General features: G+C 36.4%; 2 protein-coding genes across 2 annotated transcripts; both read left to right on the forward strand.

Moving 5' to 3' along the window:
* Positions 1–5,335: 5,335 nt before the first annotated feature.
* Positions 5,336–6,298, forward strand: LOC113904921 (olfactory receptor 52J3-like). Its single transcript, XM_027561989.1, has one exon. It carries the CDS (start codon positions 5,342–5,344, stop codon positions 6,296–6,298), a length of 957 nt encoding a protein of 318 aa, XP_027417790.1. The 5' UTR covers positions 5,336–5,341.
* Positions 6,299–19,157: 12,859 nt separating this feature from the next.
* LOC113904767 (olfactory receptor 52E1-like) lies at positions 19,158–20,096 on the forward strand. The gene has a single exon (XM_027561857.1). The coding sequence runs from the start codon at positions 19,158–19,160 to the stop codon at positions 20,094–20,096; it is 939 nt and encodes a 312-aa protein (XP_027417658.1).
* Positions 20,097–25,945: the final 5,849 nt, after the last annotated feature.

The following is a 25,945-nucleotide window of genomic DNA, read 5'->3' on the forward strand; positions in this document are numbered from 1 at the left end:
CTTATTTTATAAGCATTGCCATAGTTTTATTTCAAAGGTTAAGCATGAAGACTTAATTACATTGCATAATGTTTATACAATAATCAATATAGTACCTGCATGTTTTTATAGTAAATAAAAATAATTATTAGCCATTAAGATTATCATCAGACTTCCTTGGTGGCTCAGTGGTGAAGAATCCACCTGCCAATGCAGGACATGTGAGTTTGATCCCTGAATCGGGAAGATCTCCGAGAGAAATAAAATGGCAACCCACTCCAGTATTCTTGTCTGGGAAATCCCATGGACAGTGGGACCTAACTGGCTATAGTCCATGAGGTTGCAAAAGAGTTGGACATGATTGGGAGGTTAAACCACTACAACAGCATTATCATCTTTATCATTTGTGTTATCATATTTTGTTATTGATGCTCACCACTGACAACAATGTTTCTATTAGAGATGTTTATGGGTTTTTATTTTAATATTAGCCTTATACAAAATACCCTGAAGCTGTAGTGACACAACTAAAGTACAATTAGTGTCAAATTTAATATATATTGTCCACAAATTTAGTTTATATTTTTTATATTTATGTTTAGTGTTACCTCTTAGTCTTTATTTTTTTTTTGTTTGTTTTGATAATCCCTTTATTATGGGAGTCTGGAACCAAACCCACAATATCTCTGAGGTATACAACTTCTGATTAGAAAATTATGTTTGTGTTAGAAGTTGTAGAAAAGATAGAAAAATACAAAGATGAAAATTAATTTTATTCAGCATCCAAATCTCTAAATATAATCTTTCTTGTCTCCTTCCACATATGTGTGTGTGTGTGTTACCTCTGTATATTTTCTTTTTTTTCTTTTTTTTTTTCTTTAATAGAAAATTATTTAATTAGTATACATGTGTTTAAAATAGAAATTTGTAATTTGGAAATAATTACATAATTTATTTTTATCTTTATCCATATATAATGTGAGGAAAGTTATCTCCACAATCTTCTGTCACTTCATTTATATCTGTTACTTTTAATCATATGTTCATCTTTCTAATTTCTTGTATCCTAATTTCTTTTATCATCAGTCTGAGGACTCTATCACTGAAGTACCTTTATCACCGGGCACTTTCAATCTTCCAGATCAGCTGATTTTATTTTATTTGTTGTTGTTGTTTAATCACTAAGTTGTGTCTGCCTTTTTATAACCCCATGGACAGTAGCCTGCCTCTATCCATGGAATTTCCCAGACAAGAATACTGAAGTGGTTTGCCATTTCTTCTCCAGCTAATCTTCCTCATCTAGGGATTGAACTTGTATCTCCTGCATTGGTAGGCAGATTGTATACCACTGAGTCACCAGAGAAGCCCTTTTATTTCAGAATTATCTGAAACATTTTCATTTTTGCCTCTGATACTACCATCTTACTGTTTCTAGCAATCAGCATATGACATTTGTACTTTTGCTACATGCTGCTGCTGCTAAGTCGCTTCAGTCGTGTCTGACTCTGTGCGACCCCATAGACGGCAGCCCACCAGGCTTCCCCGTCCCTGGGATTCTCCAGGCAAGAACACTGGAGTGGGTTGCCATTTCCTTCTCCAATGCATGAAAGTGAAAAGTGAAAGTGAAGTCGCTCAGTCGTGTCCGACTCTTAGCAACCTCATGGACTGCAGCCTACTAGGCTCCTCCATCCATGGGATTTTCCAGGCAAGAGTACTGGAGTGGGGAGCCATCGTCTTCTCCGTTTACTACATACTTTATGCCAAAAATCTCTCCCAGTTTCAGTTTTGCTATTACATTTAACATTCTTCTTGGTCATCATTTTGTAGAAGTATGCCTAATCCTTAATAAACTCCTCTGCAATCCAAATATACCTACTTTATAAGACTTACTGACTTGCCCTCCCTTCCCCAACAACTAAATACTAATATTACACCAATTTTCTGACATTTACTTTTTAAGATCTACTACTCAAATGAAATCGTATTTCAGAAAAAGAAAAACACTGGTTTACATGGGAATGAATTTCTATATACTAACAAACTCTAGGGAAATTGCTCTTACACTATTTAAAGTAGAATAATGCTTACTTTTTTCATTTATTGTTCATTTATTCAGGGTTCTCTTACAACTTAATATAATATCTTGCAATGACTGCCTATAATCACCTCTACTCCCAGATCATATGAAATTTAATGCTACTTAACCTATCTATTAAGTGACTTACAAGCTACTCAATAAATGTCTGCTGAATGAATCAATCTAAGAAAGAATGAAAGAACTTATGTGCTTATTTATCAGTCATAGCATAATACAAGAAAGTTGATATCAAATATATGTATTGATATAAGTTATTATGCCAGAAACTACTGAAACAGGCTGGGTAAACGATACATTGTATTGAGAAGAAAAGAGTAACTGATTTAATTATGAAAGCAGGGAGCAAGTAAGTTAGCAAAGCTTTCCAATCCAATGAATTTATTCAGGCAAAATAGAATATAAATTGGCAGATTATTTGTGACAAGTAATAGCAAAATTAGGTAATAATTGTCTTAAACATGTTTACAATTATCATCCTGGTTAGGATGCCTCATCATTACAAATTAAAAAAATCATAGTATAAATTTACTTCAGTGTAATGAAATGTACTATTTTGTATAACAATAAGCTCAGTGAAGAACAGGATCAGCTGCCCAAAATGTAATCAAGGTTTCAGTTTCTATGTAGCTTTTTAGGAACTAAAAAAATTCTCTCCATAGGGATATTGAAGTCTTCCTTTCATGACTGAATGCCCAGTTTTCATTTTTCTATGATTAAATATTATACTTTTATCTTTATGCTCTCATTATGTTAAAAATATGTTTTGATTTATGACTTTAAAATGTTAGAATAACATATCTTTTCTTTCTTCAGTTCCCATTCATTTCATTTATATAAATACATTCCTTTTATAATTTTTATGTTATTTATTTTATCTTTTCTTTCTTTGGTTCCCATTCATTTCATTTATCTAAATACATTCCTTTTATAATTTTTATGTTATTTATTTTTTATTATCTTACACCCAGTAGGACTAGCACTGCATGGGAAAAAAATTTAAAGACTTTTCTTATAGAAAAATCATGATATGTCAATACATTATTGATGAGTGCTAAGACATCAATGTGGGAAAGGAAGATACCTGTGTCAGTGATTGACGCCCTAAACTACATTTTTATATTTAATAAAATTTGATGCAAAATTCAACCAGTAAGAGATTCTGTTCACTTCATTCTGTTCACTTCATATGCCTAGGTTTTTGTGTCTCTGACTTCCTAATAACAATATATGCGTGCATTGGGGGAAAGGTGTGGACTAAAGACTATGTCTGCCTCCACATCAGTCCCTTTGCCCCAGGTACAGATAATGGAATTTCCCCAGGAGACTCTGAGTTGTTAATCTTGATTCTCATAGGGGTATGAGTTGGCTTTGCTTTCAGACATGACCCCAAAGATCCTAAGTACAGGAGGTATAAAACTATATTCTCTTTCGTAGGTGTATTGGAGTTCTCTAGCCCTATTCCTCCTGAAGGTAAGTTTCCTTTGAAATGTGTGATGGAGATGGATAGTCATTAGGGACTACTGTTCAAAAGTGAAGAAATGAGCTACAGTTGAATTTATTAAGCTCTATATCACCATTGTAGAAAGATTTTCTGACAGAAAGAGTTTTTCAGTGGGTCATGCTGAAACAATTTAAATTTTAAAATAATCACCTATAAAGGGAACTTAAATTATGGTATAAATGATGATCTCTACTGCCAGGGATAATTGTGTATTTGGGCAATTTGTGTATTATAATAATTTAAAAATAAGATCATCATAGACCCAGAGTTAAGTGCTAGTTTATAAAGCTTATTACCAAGAGGGAAGCAGAGAAGTAAGAAATCTGAAGATGGAGATTAAATACAGTCTAGAAGGATTTACTGGCTGGGGATTCTCTATTTTAGTCATAACATTATTAAAATACCTCCCAAAATTTAGACTTTTGTCTTTCACTTTAATCAAGAGTTGATTAACCTGAGACTCCTCTTCCTTCCTCCCTTCCTTATTTTCTTTATCTCATCCTTTCTTCCTTCGTTTTTATTTCCATTTTTGTTGTCTTCTTTCCCTTCCTTAAGCTTCTCTTTTCCTTCCTCCACCCCTTTCTTCCCACACTCCTCTGCCCCCTTCTTTTCTTCATTAGTGCTGTACTAGCTCTTCTTGTTTTTTGTTTCAGAAAGAAAGAGGAGAGAGAGAAAAAGGGAAGAAGAAAAAAAGATGGAAGAAAATAAGGAAAAAAGAGATGACAGAAAAGAAAGAGAATGAAAGACAGACACGGTGAGGAAGAAAGAGAGAAATAATGGAAAACCATAACTACAGTGTGGTAAATTAGGAATACAGATTTCATCAGCCTGAGGCTGACCTTCATAACTGTGATTAGAAAGGTGTTTTTATTCTCTGAAATCATCTCCTTTCAACAAAATTTTCACTGCTTGCCCTCAAACTCTCCCCAACACATGACAAGGAAGTGTAAAGATTTTAGATATTTTTAGATATTCTTAGCATTATGGCAGCCAGTAGAAACTCTGGAGATTCTTTATTCTATATATCCCATCAGGCTATTAATATCAAAGAGACACATATGTCTCCTGGAGATTATTTCAGGCTGTAACGTTGCCTCATTTTGTGCAACTATCTTTATACTCAATGTACAGTATAACTTGTATATCTTTGTACAGCTTTTTTTATATCTGTGGTATATTACAGTGTGTCATTGGGGTTTATGGATAAATATGAAAGGATAACTAAATGAAGCATATTTCTTAATTTAGGATATGGTATTCAGTGTAAATATTGATATTGAATAAACTGGTTTAAGAAATTCTGCTTGATATGCATCACTTTGTATATCTTGGTGCAACTCTGTTCCCATATATATATATATATATATATATGCTTTATGTGCAGGTATCCGTATCTGATGTTCTGTGATTTGGTGTTGATATGTTTAATTAAGGTATACTTTGTCTTCAAAAATACTAAAAACTCAACATAAACATAAACTCCTTCATGTTCCATTAATGAATTCTATGTCTTGTATGAGGTTTGAGCAAATGAGCATAAGATATTACTGCCTAATATTCAGAGAAAGGTCTTTCATAAAGTTAACTTTCCTTCCACTGAAAAATAGTCTGTCTGTGACAATGCCTGCTTTTGTATGTAAGTTTTAGCATTAACTTTAATAATAAAAATAGAGATAAAAATTAAACCTACTGGTGTGAGATTTTATCACTCTTATTTTCACTTCCAGAGATGGTCAACTCTTTGTCTTCTCATCGATGGCAAGATGCTCCACACCAACACTTCCACTTTCCACCCAGACACCTTTTTCCTTGTAGGCATCCCAGGCCTTGAGGATGTCCATGTCTGGATCTCCCTGCCTTTTTGCTTCACTTACTTAATGGCTCTGCTGGGCAATGCTACCATTTTGCTGATTATCTGGTCTGACCACACTCTGCGGGATCCCATGTTCTACTTTTTAGTCATCTTATCAGCCATAGATCTGGCCCTCTCCACATCTGCAGTACCCCGGATGCTGGGGATATTCTGGTTTGATGCACATGAGATTAGTTTCTCAGCCTGTGTGGCTCAGATGTTCCTGATACACACCTTTACAGGAATGGAGTCTGCAGTTCTGCTGGCGATGGCTTTTGACCGCTACGTGGCTATCTGTGCACCACTCCACTACACAACCATCCTGACGCCGCGAGTACTAGCAGGCATTGGTATTGGTATTATAATGCGCCCAATTCTACTCATGTTTCCCATTCTCTACTTAACCCATCATCTGCCCTTCTGTGGGGCTCGAATTATTGCCCACTCCTACTGTGAGCACATGGGAATCGTCAAGTTAGCCTGTGCTAGCATTAGGATTAATGCCATTTATGGACTTTTTGTGGCTTCTTTCCTCATTTTGGATGTGGCACTGGTTGGAATTTCTTATGCCTACATCCTCCATGCAGTTTTCCGCCTCCCATCTCGAGATGCTCGCCATAAAGCCCTGAATACGTGCGGGTCCCATGTAGGGGTCATGTGTGTTTTTTATACACCTTCCCTATTCTCCTTCCTCACCCACCGTTTTGGCCAAAAAATTCCACCTTACATTCACATCCTTGTTGCGAATCTCTATGTGGTCATTCCACCTGCCCTCAATCCTATTATCTATGGTGTGAAGACAAAGCAGATTCGCGCACATGTGAGTCATGCTTTCAGCTCAAAACAAGGTTGTTTCCTTAGTTCTTGAAGGCCTGGATATAACTGAAATAGTAACTTTCAGTCTACTGTAGACTGATCATCTTTTTAAATGTTCCTTATATCAAAAGGTCTTTCAGATACTAAAAGAACAAAATTTTTGGTCTTAAATCCCAGTGTTTCCTTTTCCTATTGGTGTTCAGTATTCATTCTTCTGAATAAATTACATTTATTCATTACAGTAGGGAAACATTCCATTGGAAATCCTTTCATTTTTAACTATGGAGATTGAGTGAAACTCCATATCCATCTATTTGAAAATGACATAGCATTTCAGTGGGGAAAAATTAGTTTATTATATATGCCTTGATTTCCTCTGAATAAAATAAATAAATTTAAATATAAAATTTTAAAAAGATCTTGGGAGAGCTCATCAATACATTTTTTAATGTATCTAATTTCTTTAAGGATGATACTGGCTATTAAATGAGTTGTTAAAAGCACCACAGCTTCTTCCCTTTAATTTCAGTTCTCTTTCCCTTACTCTTCAGGAAAATCTATAGGCAATATGTCCCCTCACTATGTCACTATACTTCTCTCTTTCTGGAGGCATATGAAATGAAGGAACCTGAAAAAAGTACTTATATTAAAGCATGAAAATTTTGTTATGAGAAGATTGAATGTACAGAATTCTAACAAGTGGATTTTGAGTCAGGTTAAACTAGGTGTATTTTATGTGTGTGAGGGAAAGACATTGTTATTTTAGTCACAAAGTCATGTAGGACTCTTGTGACCCCACAGACTGTAGCCCACCGGGTTCCTCTGTCAGTGAAATTCCTCAGGCAAGACTATTGGTATGCGTTGCCATTTCCTTCTCCAGGGGATTTTCTGACCCAAGTATCAAACCATGTTTGTAGTGCTGGAAGGTGAGTTCTTTACTATTGAGCCACCAGGGAAGCTGAAGAGGGGTGGATACTTTGCTTTATCTACATATGTTAAACATATTTAGGAAAGCTTTTACCTAAATAGGCCACTTCTCCTCCAAAGACCTCTTTATTTGTGAAATGTAGAATGTATTTTTCATTTTGGTTGATGCTTTGCAGAAGTAGTTGAATTTCAGGCATTAGGTAGAAACAAGTTTTGAAAGTCAGCTATTATAAAGGAATTTGATGAATATTCTCACAAATACTTTTTGTTTTCTCATAAAAACATATTTCCACTATGACTCTGAGGCATTTAAGGCATTATTGATTAATGTTTCTAAATTAGTTGTGGCATAAACTAATTTCATAAAAATAATGAAATAGCACACAAGAACAACTGTTTAATAAGAGTCTAGGAACTAATTTTCTGATGGTAAGTTCACAATATGATAAGAGAAAAATGACTGCACAATTTTATAATATCACTAAATGGATTAGAACACATATTTTCAGAGATTGGAAATGGGAACGATAGGGTATATATCAGCAAGGCACAGGGACTGAAGATTCAGCAAAATCTTTCTTGAAGGAATTAATGTAAGGTGTCACAAGGCACATCTAAATATCATATATTTGAAGAATCTGTTTCTTGTAATACCTTAAGTACTTAAATGCTCTTTTTTCTTAGAGAATGGAAGGTATGCAAAATGAATTTTAATGATATCTTTTCAAAAGTTCATCCAAGAGCAGTCTTTTGAGTGTTTTTGTTCAATTGGATGTTGTAGTTCATTTGCGGCACAACTTAAATTTAATATTACAAAAGACAACAAAAACTAAAAGATTAACTTTTATTATTAATAAGTTATTAATTTACTCTTATTAAATTGACTTTAAATCATTTAATGTGTGATCCCACTTTTAAAGTCACCCAGGATTACCGAAACCATTCGCAAAATAAATGCAGTATCTATCTTTAGAAGGAAACATATACATATTTCTGGAGACTGATAGGATTCATATGCATTAATCAGTAAGCCATGACATTCCCTATTAAAATTTTAAGAGTAGCTTTATAGTCAAATCAAATCTAACAATGCTTTTACAGTTTTAACGTTGACTCCAACCCCACAGTCAAAATCATGTCCGCATTTTTTCCCTTTACCTAGATGACTGTGACTAATGGTAAGAAGCAGCCTTTTGTTACTTCTGTCTTTTAAAATCACTTTTACCTGTAAAAACAAACCACTCAAGTGCTTGTCATTTTCCTTAGGTGTAGATTCTAAGGAATAATTAATAAATTATTAAAATAATAATTTAATAATTATTAAATAAAATAATAATAAATAAATAATTAAGTTTTATTAATCCTACCCATTATCTGATAACCTGAAACTAAAGATTTCTAGAAACTGAAGCACATGACATCATATGAGACAACTTTCTAAAGATATCTGAACCAGGGCTGTTAATGTTTGTCACCAAACCTTTGATGATGATATTATGGTTCAGATGATATCCAAGATCATAGGATCCTGATAACCTATGGACTTTAGATCAGAAATGGCCTAAGTGTTGTTCTTCCTCTAACCTTCCTTGTTACCCGAATGAGCCCTGAATACTCTAATCTGCATACTTTCCCTCTAACATAAAACAATGTACCGGGAAAGATCCTTCCTGGCATTTGAAGGACAAAAAACTGCTGAAACTGGGAAACCTGACTCTTGATCAGCAGTACTTTAGAGAATCTCAATAAAAAGGGGAAATGTAAAAAATAATGATAATAAACAGAAACCTTAATTAAATAGTCAGGAGACTAGAAGGGGGAGTGCTCACTCTTGGAGCAATAGTAGAATCCAACAGGAAGAAGCAATGCTCTTCTTTCTTGGCAAAGGTTAAGTCAATAAAAAGCCGTAGATTCTTCATTTACTATAGCCCGACCAAAATTCCTTTTTTTCTTAAGTACATAAAAATGTTCTCCTTCCCTTGCTTTGTGAGACCTGGCATATGGTTCTTTATAGATCCCAAATCATAATTATTTACTGACCATCAATAAACCCATTTTTGTTGGATAAATATCTGGCAGTCTAATTGTTTTAGGTCAATATACGTTATTGAGAAATCTGTTACTTAGACTTCACATTTTGGAGTTTTCCAGTTATCTTTCTGTTATTGATTTGTAATTTAATTCAATTTTTATCAACAGAACTTTTGTATAATTTGAATCATTCATTGATAAGATGTTTTATAGGGCAGAATATATTTTATCTTTGGTAAGTAGTATCCCGGCACTTGAAAATAATTTGCACTTGGCTCTTTGGGGGGAACTGTTCTAGTAATGTTAATATCTGAAGGTGTTTAATAGTGTTTGTGATCTATTTAAATTCTTATTGATTTTTTTCTTCTTGTTATACCGATTATTTATTTTTCTCTGCTTGTCATATCAACTATTCATATTTTTAATTGTGATTTTATGTATGTATCACTACAGTTCTATCAGTTTTTTCTGCATGTATTTTGACGGTACTAAAGAAAGTGTATTAAATTTTTGTGATTGTGAGGTCTTTAAGATAAAATGACTTCTTTTAATTTTAAAAAACGTCACTCTTTATCTCTAATAAGAGAGTTGCTTGGAAATTTACTTTTTCTAGTATAGTCACTTTCTTTTGATTAGTGTTAGTACATTATAAAGTTTTCCATCATTTGATCTGAACAAATTTATTTCTTTATATTTAAAGTTATATTTTAATAGAGCCTTCTGATAGTTATAGTATCAAAAGGTGTGATATTACCAAAAGGTGTGATCTGCCATAGATGTGTGGAATAGAGTGAAAGCCCACAAAATCAACCATACACATAGACTCAATTGATTTTCAATGAGAATGCCAAATCAATTCAATGTGTGAAGACATTCTATGCAAAAAATAGTCCTGGGAAAACTAGATACTCAAATGAATAAGAATTAAATTGGATCTATCTCACACCATGTAAAAATTTAAGTTAATTAATAACCTAAATATTAGAGCTAAAAAAATAAAACTCTTTAAAAAAATTAGGACTAAGTTCTCATGACCTTGGCTGTGACAATAGATTCTTAGAACATCAAAAGCATGAGTAACGAAATAAAACATAAGTAAATTAGACATCCTCAAAACAAAACCAACCAACAACAACAAAAACATTTTGTGCATCAAAGCATGTTATGATGAAAAGAAAAAAACAAAACAAAACAAAAACCCTCCAGAATGGGAGAAAACATTTATGAGTCATATTTTAATAATAGTTTATTATCCAGAATATATAAATATAATATCTACATCTCAACAACAGAAAGGCAAAAAAAACCCAAAACTAGTTAAAAATGGATTGGTGGGGGGCTGTATAGACATTTTTAAAATAATGCATACAAATAGCTAATAAGCACATGAAAAAAGGCTGAACTTCACTAATAACTGCTGCTGCTGCTGCTAAGTCGCTTCAGTCGTGTCTGACTCTGTGCAACCCCGTGGACGGCAGCCCACTAGGCTCCCCTGTCCCTAGGATTCTCCAGGCAAGAACACTGGAGTGGGTTGCCATTTCCTTCTCTCTAATAACTAGGGATATTTAAATGAAAACCACAATAAGCCAGGATTTCACACCTACTAGGATTGCTTTAAACAAATAAAGAAGTAAACAAAATAACAGGTGTTGGTGAGGATGTGAATGAATTGGAACTCTTATGCAATGTTGGTGGATATGTAAAATGGGACTGCTGCTAGAGATATTATTTCAAACTACCTCAAAATATCAACCATAGATTTGTTGTGTGCCACAGTAATTCTACTCTCAGGTTTATATGGAAATAGGTAATTGTAGGTCAATGTTTGTTGCAGTATTATTTACAATATCCAAAAGGTAGAAACAGTCCAATCACCACCAACAAATGAATAAACAAAATGTGATATATACATTGAATGGAATATTTTGTTGTTGTTTGGTCACTAAGTTGTGTCTGACTCTTGGCAACCCCATGGACTGCAACACCCCAGGCTTCCCTGGCCTTCACTATCTACCAGAGTTTGCTCAGATTCATATCCATTGAGTCAGTGATGCCATCCAGCCATCTCATCCTCTGTCACCCTCTTCTCCTGCCCTCAATCTTTCCCAGCATCAGGCTCTTTTCAGTGAGTTGGCTCTTCTCATCAGATGGCCAAAATATTGGTGCTTCAGCATCAGTCCTTTCAATGAATATTCAGGGTTAATTTCCTTTAGGACTGACTGATTTGATCTCCTTGCTAACCAAGGGATTCTCAAGAGTCTTTTCCAGCACCACAGTTCAAAAGCATAAATTCTTTGGCTCTCAGCCTTCTTTATGGTCCATCTCTTACATCCATATATAACTACTGGAAAAAAAAAAACATAATTTTGACTATATAGACCTTTGTTGGCAAAATGATAACTCTGCTTTTTAATGTGCTGTTTAGGTTTGTCATAGCTTTCCTTCCAAGGAGCAAGCTTAATTTAATGGATGCAGTCATCATCAGCAGTGATTTTCAAGTCCAAGAAAATAAAATCTGTCATTGCTTCCACTTTTTCCCCTTCTATTTGCCATGAAGTGATGGCATGGTATGCCATGATCTTAGTATTTTGAATGCTGAGTTTTAAGGCAGCTATTTCACTCTCTTCTTTCACCATCATCAAGAGGCTCTTTAGATCCTCTTCACTTTCTTCCAGTAGAGTGGTATCATCTGCATATCTGAGGTTGTTGATATTTCTCTCAGCAGTCCTGATTCCACTTGTGATTCATCCAGCTTGACTTTTTTTTTTTTTTTTTAATTCCCTTCATGGATCATAGCTTTGCTGTGGCAAAGACACTTGCATAACTCAATGAAGCTATGAGCCACGCCATGCAAGACCCCGCAAAATGGATTATTATGGAAAAATAGTCACTTGGAAAAAAGCTTGGAAGTTTCTCACAAAGCTAAATATAGTTTTACCATCAGATCAGATCAGTTGCTCAGTCGTGTCCAACTCTTTGCGACCCCATGAATTGCAGCAAGCCAGGCCTCCCTGTCCATCACCAACTCCCAGAGTTCACTCAGACTCACGTCCATCAAGTCAGTGATGCCATCCAGCCATCTCATCCTTTGTCATCCCCTTCTCCTCTTGCCCCCAATCCCTCCCAGCATCAGAGTCTTTTCCAATGAGTCAATTCTTCGCATGAGGTGGCCAAAGTACTGGAGTTTCAGCTTTAGCATCATTCCTTGCAAAGAAATCCCAGGGCTGATCTCCTTCAGAACAGACTGGCTGGATCTCCTTGGAGTCCAAGGGACTCTCAAGAGTCTTCTCCAACACCACAGTTCAAAAGCATCAATTCTTCGGCGCTCAGCCTTCTTCACAGTCCAACTCTCACATCCATACATGACCACAGTAAAAACCATAGCCTTGACTAGACAAACCTTTTATATCCCAAGAAATTTATCCAACTGGCTTGAAAACTATGTCCAAACAAAAACCTACATGTGGATATTTATACCAACTTTATTCATAATTGCCAATAATTGGCAGCAATCAAGATGCCCTTCAAAAGATAAACGAATATCCAAACTGATACATCTATTGAACATAATATAATTACTATTATTCAGTATTATTAAGAAATGAGATATCAAGACATAAAAAGACATAGATGAATCTTATATGTATATTCCTAAGTGAAAAGAAGCCAATCTGAAAAAGCTTCATATGGTGTGACTCTAAAGAATACTCTAGAAAAAGCAAAACTATAGAGACGGCAAACATATCCATGGCTGCCAGGAGAAGGAGGAGTGAGGAGATGTTGAACATGTGAAGAACATGGGAATTTTCAGGTTAGTGAAACTATGCTATATGATAGTGTAATGGTGAACATATGATGCTACACATTTGAAAAATACATGAAATTTTACAACACAAAGGATGACTTAAGTGTATGCAAATTAGAAAATCATTTAGGAGTTCAGAGGATCCCATGATGAAATGCAAAATGTAACAGACACAATGTACTACAAAGGTAGGTTAAAACCTCACTAAAGTTGGTGGAGGAAAGTGTATCAACCTAAATAACTTTGGACATGAGTGGAGTCTATAAGACTAAAGGCAGAAAGGACTGTATACATAAGTGCTGTATCCTAGCAGATGCATTTTTGCCTACAGGGTTATAGGTTAATAATTCTATTATATTTACATGTAAATGCTGCTGTTGAGCAATTATTCAAATGGATGGCACGTGGTGGGATCCAGGTTTCTCATTGTTGGAGTGGTATTTTACAGATAAGCATGAGTGGATACTAGAATAATTCATTTGGTAATGAACTGGAGTTAGAGACTTCACAATGATATATTCAAATAGATGATAGATGTGTAGATCTTTATAGATATGTATTCAATATAACATGCACAGGTTAATATATGCATATATATTTCCTTTCTCTGTCAGCTGAGAGGGTCTTAAAGCAAAGATATCCTAGTAGTAAAGCAAACCTAGCCTTTTCTAACACCATTATCAAAGTAAAGAAACCAGTGATACTTAGAGAAATATCATATTCTAAGTTTGGGGTAGGTGATATGCAAGATAGCATGATGTGGCACCAGAAAGTAAAGAAGTCTACCTACCCCCTCCCCCCACAAATAAGAACCTACAATTATAGGGGTATGTCAAAGAGACACAGTAGTCAACTGAAAGAGTTTCCAATAGCCACAGCTAAAAAATGTGAGAATATAAAGTAATACTGAGTATAACGTACAGTATAAATATGATTCCATATTGGTATAAATAAATGATTAAATACATAAGCAAATGGGAGAAATGGATATATCTCATAAAAAAAAAGGCAAAAACAATATATGAGGATACTCTGTCCTCAACGAAGAGGAGCATCACACCTCACTTAAAGGTTCCACATTACTTACTTACTTCCAGAGAGTAATTTTCTTCAACAGAGCAAACCTGGAAATGGGTGAGAAAAAAGATCCTAACAAACACGGCCTCAGATGGTAAAGCCATGGGGATAGTAAGTACCCTTATGTCCTAATATAATATTTTACCTCATTGATCTTTCTCCCCAAATCTCATAAATGTAGTCTAGTCATAAGGAAAGTATCAGACTACTCTCAGTTGAGGAACATTTTACAAAAATCTGACCAGTATTTCTAAAAGCAATCAAGTCATCAAAACCAAGAGAAGCCTGAGACACTGTCACAGCCCAGAGAACCTAAGAGATCTAACTAAACCAAACTAGTAAATGTCATTTGGTATCCTGGATGGGATCCTATAAATGAAAAAGAACATTAGGTAAAACTAAGGGAATATAAGTAATATCTGAACTTTAATAACGCATGAACTTTGATTAACACTGGTTCATTAACCGTAACAAATAACCATACTAAAGTACAATATTATTGATGGGGGAAATTATGAATGGGTCATTTGAGAGATCTTTTTACTGCATCTGCATTTTTCTTTACAACTGTTCTATTTTTTTAAGTTTATTTAAAACTTTTAAAATAGTTTATAGAAAATCAGTTAGTCAGAAATTACCTTTCAGACCTTCAAGGGGAAAACAGGACATGATCTGTGAGAGATAAAGACTTTTACTATACTGCTGATATTATGAAAGATGATGACTGACAATTGAATAAACAAAAAAGATGAATATCCTAGATAGAGACTCCAGAAATACATAGATTTATTAGGTTTATTTCTCATATAATAGTGCTGACATTGCAGATCTCAGTGTCAGTCTCCAAAATTCATGAATTCCAATAAGCTTTCTAAAAACTTCTGTTTCTGCAACCAAAAACCCAAGGTTTTCAGGTAAGTTAAGGGTGTGAGGAGATTCCCAGGTGGTTCAGTGGTAAAGAATCTGCCTGCCAATGCTAGAGAACACAGGGGACACAGGTTTGACCCCTGGATTGGGAAGATCCTCTGGAAGAGAAAATGTCAATCCACTCCAGTATTCTTTTGGGAAAATCCCAAGGACTGAAGAGTTTGGAGGGCTACAGTCTGTGGTGTTGCAGAGAGTCTGACATGACCGAGCAACTGGGCATGCATACAAGGAAGTGGGGACAAAGATTTGTTAGACAGCCTACTTTCCCAGCTTAGACGCATAACTAAGGCAAGAAACAACATGCAGCTTTTACTCAGTATTAATTCTGATGTTCTTAAAGCCATTTGTTTGACCCAATGGTTTTTTCATTATTGGCAATAAGTCTAGGCAAGGAATGTGATGACATTTATTGACTGCCCTATAATTTCAGGTGTGAGTTCTAGGAGACATCTTCATGGCAACTCCAATCAGTATGAGCTTCCACAGAATATCACAGCTTGAGAATATTAAGTATTAGCTAAGTAGCTCAACACATGGTTACAAACTTCTTACTATATATCAGGAAATGTTTTAAGTGTCACACAAGAATCAGCTCTTTTAGTCTTCACAGCAGTATTTGTATTTGGTATTATTCTGTTCATTATAGAGAAGAAAATGGAGACACAGAGTTTAAATTTCTTGCCTAAACTCTTATGCCTATTAAGTAAGGGAGATGAGATTCAAATCCATACAATCTGTCTCAAAGTCCATCCATTTAGCTAATTTCCTATATAACATATTTCTTTCCTTAGACCTCTGCCTTTCTATCATTAAATTTAACCCTATCTTATTTACTGTTAATAGGAATAATAAAGAAGAAAGTATTTGTGTTTGAAACAACTGGTCATTGTTTTATTATATTATCATTCCCATTTAAGTTCTAACATATACCTCATGAAGTGATGGCTACTAGCTGAGCTTCAGTTTTTTGAGATCATATTTAAGGTTGAATTGTGCTTAGCATTGGGGTGTGAGAGGCAAATAAGTGGAAAGTGAGCCCTCCTCAAAGCATCTCCTACTTAGAAATTAGACAATTCATCAGTAGTCACCTCAAGCTTGGGAATCAGCATCCAGATACAGGACTTTTTTTTTTTTTTTTAATCATCAATGATGTTATGCTTCATATTTATGAAGCATCTAGCTCTGTGCCTCTGGACACTTCTGTTCTCCAGAGAGCACTAATGTTTGGAGACACTCCATTTTAAAGGCAGTGTTTACAGTATAAATCTCCCATTGCAGTCAGAGTGCATGAAATGGAAACATTCTGGAGCAATTCAACTAGCTAATTCAGAAAGCTTTGCTGGTAAGTCTGGCCTTGGGGCCAGAAAGGATGTACTAAGACAGGAACCATTTTATTATGGTTATTTCATTGAGATTTAAGATGAGCCAAAATAGATGACAGAAATGTAGAAAAAAGGAAAGTTAATTGAATATGGAAGGTATCACCCCAAAATGTAACAAGATGATAATTTACATAGATTCAGAGCTGTACTCCAACAAATATTTTATTAAAACTTCATTCTTAAATATTTGGATAAGTGATACATGTGTGCATATGCAAATACCTTCACAATTTCCTGTATTGTCTTTCTCTAAGACTTTGTCATTTATCTCACTTTTTCCTTTGCCTGTTGTGGTTGTATCTTCACCTTCAATCTTGTCTCCCTTGCTTTCTCTTAGCATTTTGCAATTATTTTGCAGAACTTAACTTTGTATATTCCTCTAGCCTCCATTCAGCTCTCAAGATAAAAAGACAAGACAATCACAATCTAGTTAACTGAAAAGTTTTGACTTTCTAAATTACCATTCCTCCTATAAATGGAGTAAACAAACAAACAAAATCCACATATCAGTTGGTAGTTTTGCACAATATCTGTGAAATTCATGGAAGTTTCTGCCTGAGAGTTGGAGAATAAGTAGGGCTCCAAGAATTTCTGAACTTCAAGAGTCTTTAAACAACATGAAATGTTTCATCTACATAAGTCTATTTATGTTTTTTTTCTTATCTGTTCTTTTTTAACAGAGGAGCATGAGCATAGGGAAATCCTGAGAAAAATGTTAATAGCTGATGATTATATTTACCACATAACCTGGTAGCTCAGCTGTAAAAAATTCCTCCTGCATTGCAGGAGACCCTGGTTTAATTCCTGGGTCGGGAGGATCTCCTAGAGAAGGGATAGGCTACCCACTCCAGTATCCTTGCCTGGAGAATCCCCATCAATGGAGGAGCCTAGTAGGCTAGTCCATGGGGTCGCAATGAGTCGGACACGACTGAGCAACTAAGCACACAATCATTCTACTTTCACGTACTTCTTAGAAAGGTGCCAATATGCGTTTTTAAGTGCTTAGAAGATATACATGTAATAAACAAAAGATTCCCCATAAGTAACTCCAGTTGAGGAAAGGGATGAAGCACTACAAAACCTGTAAGTGTCATAGTTCTGGGTGGAATCAGTGACTATATTTTGTTTTTAGAATTCAAAGAAGGGTAAAGGGCATATAAAGTCAGGGTTATGAGATATTGAATTACATACCATTCTACTAAATGCACACATATTTTAACACATTCTAACTCATAAATGCTTATGTACATTATCTTATTTTGCAGCAGTTCCCAAATGACAGAAACATTGAATCAGAATAACTTGAGGAGCTTCACAGAAATCATGAGGTGTAATACCATACCTAATGATTCAAAACTTCCAGAGTTTAGACTTAAAACTTGTATTTTTATGTAGTTCTCCACGGGCTGTAAAGGATGAGAAGCCACTGCTGTGTAGTCCCTCTTTCAGTATATTTATAGGAACCATGTGGAGAGCTTTGGCCTACTTCCTTACTACCTTAATCTCTGACAGCTTTAAGAAGCAGTTCAACTGTTGTACATTAACTGCCTGGCAGAGTCCAGCCCAATGTGAGCAACTGATGCATCTTCAAAATATCCTCTTTTCAATTTCTAAGCACAGTGCTAAGTAAATATTTGCTAGAATACATGACAAGATGGTAACACTGTACACTAAAGAAATGTGACAGATATTTTTGAACGGTAGTCACAATCTGACATACAGAAATGAGATAAAGTGTAGGCATGAAAGAAGAGGGAAAAGGATGAAGAAAATAGTGATCCAGACTTCTGTGTGATCCACAAAATCCAAATGTTATGCTCTTCTCAGCTATGATATTTTAATCCTGAAACTTTCCTCTACTATATTAAAAATTCCATCAACTCGACTCTCTTTCCAATTTAATTTCATGTGGTCTACTATTCTGTCTTCAGGACTATGTCTTAAATATCACTTTGAATAAGTACTTAAGAAGCTGCATGCCGCTGTGAACCAAGCTCTTACAATTTCATCATTATCTCTTCTGCTTTTTTCAACAATCAATTGTAAAATCTAATGGTGAGGCCAAGTCAGCTCTATCAACTATATCCACCATGAGTCTGGATTTCCTACATTCAGTACAGTCTATCCAAACTACAATGGTGGTGTTTCTGATGAAAGAGATATAGGAGTTGATTGAGTGGCTTTCTTTACTGGGTTTGGTACTTCTAAAAAGATTTTGTCCAAGTTCTATCTTCACAGGTTGTGGCAATTAACTATGAGATGGTAATTACCTAGGATAAAAGGAAAATATACCTGTAACAATTCCAAAGAAACCATTTTATTATTGTTTTAATTCTTAAGCTATAATTGAACTTCCTTAAGAGGAGTAATGATGCTTAATTTATCTGTGCACACCAAATATCTGGCCATTTGCCTGATAAGTTATTGATCTTTGATAAAGTTTCATTAAATTAAATTATTAAATTAATAATAAAATATAAAAGTATAAAATTAAATAAATTAATCATTAAAATTATTGAAAAGATTAATGAAAATAAATGTAATGTCTGATAAGCTACATCAAAATTAAACAAGAATGATGCATTTTAGTTTTCATAAAGGTCACACAATTATGTCGTGATGGGCTTGGTGACTGGAAAAGACCACCCATATTTTTGTATAATTCTGTAGGAAATCCATATAACTGGACAAGAAGTGCTGGAGCCTCTCAATGAATGAGACATCTGGTATGAAACGTGCAGCTGTCACAGTGCCAGAGAAGCATGGTCCCTCCTAATGACACACAGTTCCACCCCTACTTTTTTCTCCTTCTGGGAATTCCAGGGCTAGAAGATGTGCATATGTGGATTGGTTTTCCATTTTGTATTGTATATATGACTGCTCTACTGGGAAATATTACAACTCTTTATGTGATTCAGACTGAACACAGTCTCCATCAGCCCATGTTCTACTTCCTGGCCATTCTGTCTTCTATTGACCTGGGCCTGTCCACATCCACCATCCCCAAGATGCTTGGCATCTTCTGGTTCAACCTGAGAGAAATCTCCTTTGAGGGTTGCCTCGCCCAGATGTTCTTCATCCACCTATGCACTGGTATGGAGTCGGCTGTGCTTGTGGCCATGGCCTATGATCGCTATGTGGCCATCTGTAACCCTCTTCACTACACATTTGTACTGACAAACAAGGCGGTATTAGTGATAGCATTGCTCATCCTTCTGAGACCCTTAGCTATTGCAATTCCCTTTGTTCTGCTCATCCTGAGGTTACCCTTCTGTGGGCACCAAATCATCCACCACACATATTGTGAGCACATGGGCATTGCCCGCCTGTCCTGTGCCAGCATAAAGGTCAACATCATCTATGGCTTATGTGCTATCTCTATCTTGGTGTTTGACATCATAGCCATTGTCGTCTCCTATGTCCATATTCTGCGTGCTGTCTTCTGCCTACCTTCCAGGAGTGCCCGGTTAAAGGCACTCAGCACATGTGGCTCCCATGTCTGTGTCATATTGGCCTTCTATACTCCAGCATTCTTCTCCTTCATGACCCACTGTTTTGGCCGAAATGTTCCTCAATACATCCACATTCTTCTTGCTAACTTTTATGTTGTCATCCCACCTGCTCTAAATCCTGTTATTTATGGGGTGAGAACCAAACAGATAAGAGAAACAGTAATTAGAACTTTCAGAAACAGATTATGAAATTCGCTCTTCAGAGATGAAGAGGCTTGAGTAGGAGAAAACAAAACTTCATCTCTCCACAGATGATTTAAATAGTACAATGCCAGGGGACGATGATATTCTATGTATAGATTTACAAAGTATTTCACTCATTTTAGAAACAATAATCCAAAAGGGACAATAATAAATATTTAATATATGCATAGATATAATCACATACAAATGTAAACAACTGCATAAGTTAGAGAATTTACATGAAAAAAGCACATGAGGTTGGCAAAAATTGACTAATATTAATATAACACTCACTTACATACACATATTATGAACCAGGCTCATAACACATATTATGAGCCATACTTCATAACTTTTAAAGTATGAACTCCTTGAATTCTTATAGCTATGATGAGAAATAGCTACTAATTATTCCCTGTCTATAGCTCAGGAAATGGAAATAATAATATGGGATGAAAAGAAGTGCATATAGAGGAGGTAACTGAAGAAATATATCTATCTGAAAAGACAGAAGGGTTAAGCATGGGGAGGTAGCTGTGTTTTAACAGGACAAAAACTCAAAGTTTTCTACCAGAGAAAACATTATTCCAAACTAACAAAAGTAGAGTTTGAGGAAAACGTGCAAAGGCAACCTTTTTTTTTTTTGTAGTTTTCTTGTTTGTTTGTTCTTGACCCATGTCAGGATAAGATCATACCCTCATGGTTTGGCTTGAAGTGAGAAAGTGTGAAAGTAAGACTGAGCAGTGGAAGGGAAGAGGAATAATTTAATAAAACTAGTTTTTACAGCTAGTGAAACATAACATAGAAATATTAAGCAAAATATTTATGTATTCATTAAATAAAAAGCACATATGCCCTCAGACTTTTCTTTACCAGTAGTTTTAGCAAAATATTCAATGAACCTATGAAAATGAAAGCACCAAAATAATATGGTAGATCTATACATGAGTAGAAGTGGTATGTGCCATGCTGTGTGTTGGGCTCAGTCACTCAGTTGTGTCCAAAACTTTTTGTGACCTCATGGACTATGCCTGCCTAGCTCCTCTGTCCATGGGATTTTCCAGGCAAGAATACTGGAGCGGCTTGCTATTCCCTTCTTTAGGGGATATTTTGACCCAGGGATCTAACCTGAATCTCCTGTATCTCCTGTACTGGCAGGTGGATTCTTTACCACTGAGCCACCTGGGAAGCCAGAGTGGTCTATGAACAAGTAATTCAACAAGTACCAAGAAAAAGAACACATGCAATAATAATATTATACATTGACATTAATATATTGGGGAAGTAGCATTTTCATTATTGGAATAGAAACTGCCTTATTTCTCACCTGAGTAAACAAAAATATATGACATGAATATATTTAAAAACTGTGGAACAAAAATAAGTATATAGCTTTTACATGTAAATAGGTGTAGACACAACTGGTAAGAAAAATTGATTCCTTATATAGGGTACAATGGGGAAAAGTACCCCCCAATTCCATATGACATAAGCATCATAAAAAAACATTAAGAAACAAGAGGTAATAAAACTAGTAATAATAGAATTTAACATTCTTTGAACAATCACAATGTTATAGAAACTATATGTAGTTCTATAGGTAGTTCAAGTTTTAAAAGTAAGTAGATATTTACGGGAGAAGGCAGTGGCACCCCACTCCAGTACTCTTGCCTGGAAAACCCCATGGACGGAGGAGCCTGGTGGGCTGAAGTCCATGGGGTGGCTAAGAGTTGGACACAACTGAGTGACTTCACTTTCACTTTTCACTTTTATGCATTGGAGAAGGAAATGGTAACCCACTCCAGTATTCTTGCCTGGAGAATTCCAGGGATGGGTGAGCCTGGTGGGCTGCCGTCTATGGGGTTGCACAGAGTCGGATACGACTGAAGCGACTTAGCAGCAGCAGCAGCAGATATTTAGGAGTGAAGTGACTTACACACAGTCACACAATTATCATGTAACAGAACTTTAAATTTAGTTTCAGTACAGTTTCTTTAGCTTCTCTCCTATGATTTAATATAGAAACTGATGATGACACAACAGACAAACAAAGGTTAAGTAAACGTATAGCTGTCGAGAACAAGATGGCAGAGGAGTAGGTGGACGTGGAGTACATCTCTCCCCATGGATACATAAGAAATACACCTTCAGACACAGAAGTGAATGCAGAACACCAGCTGAGAGCAGACAGGAGTACCTGACCAGTGGAAAATAATATATAGAATCATGCAAAACTCAGTAGGATGAAGGAACTAGAGGGACAAAGAGTGTAAGTAGGACTGGACCTGCTCTCGGTGGATGGGGGAACTGAAGCAGGGGTCTGATCCCCACATTGGGGCAATTGTCTAAATCAGAGGAGAAACATTTAAGGCTGAGAGTGAAACAGCTGATCTGTGGCAGCCTAAATGGAATGAGAATCAGAGAGTTTTTGCCACAGCCATACATACCCCAGATAGGCATGCCAGTCCCCTAGATGGTGCAGTGGCTGGAAGTTGGAGTTTAGGGATTGTGGAGCAATCCCAGGGTGAGGGTTGCTGTTATCTGTGAAAAGACAGATCAAGGGGATGTCAGGGAGGGGATTGTGGTGGGAAATGCCTGTGGAGGAAAGCCAGGCAGCCATGCGAGCAAGGTGATACTGCTGAGTCATGTGGGGGGGGGGGTGCCATCACCATAGCCTCTCTCTCTCCACACGCATTGGCAGCTGAACAATAGAGAGGCTGGCCCATCAAACACCTGACTGCACTGAACTACAGAATAGGATCCTACCCAGGGTGCCCCTTTACGTGCCTGAAGTGTGGATCTAAAGACTAGAACCTCAGCGAGGGGGACCCCTCTATGTGCCTGATGTGCCAAACAAAAGAGAAGGACCACAGGCAAGGGAGACCTCTAAGTGCCTAAACAGGTGGAGGTATAGAGAAAGACTGGCCAAAGAGGCCTTCTGATCACTAGATACAAGAGGTTCGGAAAAAAGACCTGATAGGACCATTAACTCCTGCGGCAGAGGCAGTCCGTGTCCCTGCACACTTGGCACCGTCAGGGTCCCTGCAAGCCAAGCAGGGTTCATGGTTAACCCTCACTGGGGCAGAGCTGCCACAGACAACAACAACAACAAAAATATCTTGCGTCAATGCACACAGGGTCGCTTCAGTCGTGTCCAACCTCTTTGCAGCTGTGTTGCCTGAGGCCTGCCAGGCTTCTCTGTCAGGGGGGTTCTCCAGGCAAGAATGCTGGAGTCTATTGGCCAATACTGGTTGCCCTACCCTTCTAGAGCACTATGCTTCCTGCTGGTCTAGCTGCCAACTCCCCTGAATACCTGGTGCTGTCAGAACTCCTGCAACCCAAGCAGCTTTACCACCTCCACACCTGAACCTCACCCAAGTCCTCCAGCTCAGCCTCAGGAGCAAACCCCAGTGAAAACCCATATGCAGAGGTGGAAAGAAACCCCAGTTGAAACCCAGAGGCAGTGTGGCTAAGGAAGAAGGCCCCAAACCTTCCCAACAGCTGAATAAGCTTCAGATTAAATCCACACGATCAACTAGGCAGACTCTGTGCCCAAGGAATATATAAAAGGACATTGAGGGCTCGCACAAAACAAAACTCACTGTTCTGATAGCTGTGGACACTGGAGGCAAGAACACACAAGAATAGGACCAGATTAGAATCTGAACTGCATCCACAGCAGGTCCAGAGATCAGCACAGTGTTGGAGGGCATTCTAGGGAGGTGAGGTGGACCGTGACTCCCAGTGAGGGAAAGGACTCTGATAGCAGTGACTCAAGAATATTTATTATCCTTACGTTTGACTTGTTCTATAGATTACTTTGGATTTTCTTTTTCTTCCCCCTCTGTTGTAGCTGTCGATTTTATTGGCATTAAGAAATCTAATTAATTTTTGAGGTTTTTTTTTTTTTTTTAAGTTACTTTTTTTTTTTGGTTATCATTCTTTGCCTCTAAGGGCTTCCCTGTTGGTTCAGAGGTTAAAGCATCTGCCTCCAATGCGGGAGACCTGGGTTTGATCCCTGGGTCGGGAAGATATCCTGGAGAAGGAAACGGTAACCCACTCCAGTATTCTTGCCTGCAGAATCCCCTGGATGGAGAAACCTGGTAGGCTACAGTCCGTCCACAAAGAGTCAGACACAACTGAGCGACTTCACTTTCTGCCTCTAAGTTGGGCTTTTGCAGTTCTGTGGAACATTTTTTTTCTTTCTTTCTTTTTTTTCTTTTTCTTTTTTAAATTTTAACTTCTAATTTTTTAAAACCTAGCATTATTTTTTTCTACATTTATCCTTTGGTTTGCTTTCCTACAGTTCTTTTCCCCTTATAGTTAATCTTTAAAGTATATAAATCTTCTTTACCTACTTCTATTTAACTTTGCATGTCTATTCTTTTATCTCTGCTTTCTTTCCTTTTCTCTCGACATATTTGTTAGTTTTGTGTTTATTACTTTATTCTCTACTTGTCACCTTACTTTACTTTTGTTTTCTAGTTTGCACTTTAGTTAGTTTTGTTCTTAACTGGTAGATATAATTTTTGGTTTCCTTTGTTCACCAGGTCAATCTATTATACTTTATTTTTGTTGAACTGTTTTTATTTTGCTTATGTATATGAATATGTATATGTGTATATTCCATTATTTTAATTATTATTTGCCTAATTTTGTAACTGCCATTTGTCTGGGGTTCCTCTTTGTTTTCTTGTTTTTGGGTATTTGTTTTATTCTCACTTAATGCTGTAACAAACCACTTGTGGAATCTTTGTTCCTGACCAGAGATCAAACTCTGAGTCTTTGGAGTGGGAGCACTGACTCCCAAACCCTAGATTACCAGAGAACTAACCCTAGGGAGTAATCAAATAGTGAGAACTCACACAAAGGAAACCACCTGATTACAAGACCCTGTCTCTCCCAACCATCAGTAGCACCCTTTACAGGACACCTTATCTAAACAACAAGCAAAACAAAAATACAAACCCAATCACAGCAGACATGATTACCACCTCACTCAGCCTTGCCCATCAGAGGAAAAACAAAAACAAACAAAAAAACTTAGCACAAATCTCACCATATATGAAGCTTACACAAACAACTGGACCAACCTCAGGAGGGCAGAAACCAAAAGGAAGAAAGAATTCAACTTTAAAGACTGAGAAAAGTTGAACACAAACACAATAACTTAAATAATGAAAAGGCAAGCAATACTACACAAATGAAGGAACAAACTAGAGACACAGAAGTTCAAATAAATGAAGAGGAAATAAGCAAACTACCTGAAAAAGAATTCAGAATAATGATAGTAAAGATGATAAAAAACCTTGAAAACAGAATGGAGGAAATGCAAGAATCAGTTAACAAAGAACTAGAAGAATTAAAGAATAAACATACAGAGACAACACAATTACTGAAATTAAAAATACTCTAGAAGGAATCAATAGCAGAATCTGAAGCAGAAGAACAAATCCATAGGCTGGAAGATAAAATGGTAGAAATAAATTCTGAAGAGCAGAATAAAATAAAAAGAATGAAAAGAACCAAAGATAGTCTCAGAAACCTCAGGGTTTCTGATATCAAATGCACCAACATTTGAGTTATAGGGGCCCCAGAAGAAGAAGAAGAAGAAGAAAAAGAATGAGTATGAGAAAACTTTTTAAAATATTACAGTTCAAAATTTCTCCAACATGGAAAAGGAAATAGTCAATCAAGTCCAAAAGGCACAAAGAGCCTCATATAGGATAAACCCAAGGAGAAACATACCAAGACACATACTAATCAACCTGCTGCTGCTGCTAAGTCACTTCAGTCGTGTCCGACTGTGCGACCCCATGGACTGCAGCCTACCAGGCTCTGCCGTCCCTGGGATT

Source organism: Bos indicus x Bos taurus, chromosome 15, assembly GCF_003369695.1.
Source record: "Bos indicus x Bos taurus breed Angus x Brahman F1 hybrid chromosome 15, Bos_hybrid_MaternalHap_v2.0, whole genome shotgun sequence".
NCBI classification, from domain to species: domain Eukaryota; kingdom Metazoa; phylum Chordata; class Mammalia; order Artiodactyla; family Bovidae; genus Bos; species Bos indicus x Bos taurus.

Excerpts from the sequence above, each read along its gene's own strand:
- LOC113904921 (XM_027561989.1), top strand. The coding sequence starts at position 5,342 with ATGCTCCACACCAACACTTCCACTTTCCACCCAGACACCTTTTTCCTT.
- LOC113904767 (XM_027561857.1), top strand. The coding sequence starts at position 19,158 with ATGGTCCCTCCTAATGACACACAGTTCCACCCCTACTTTTTTCTCCTT.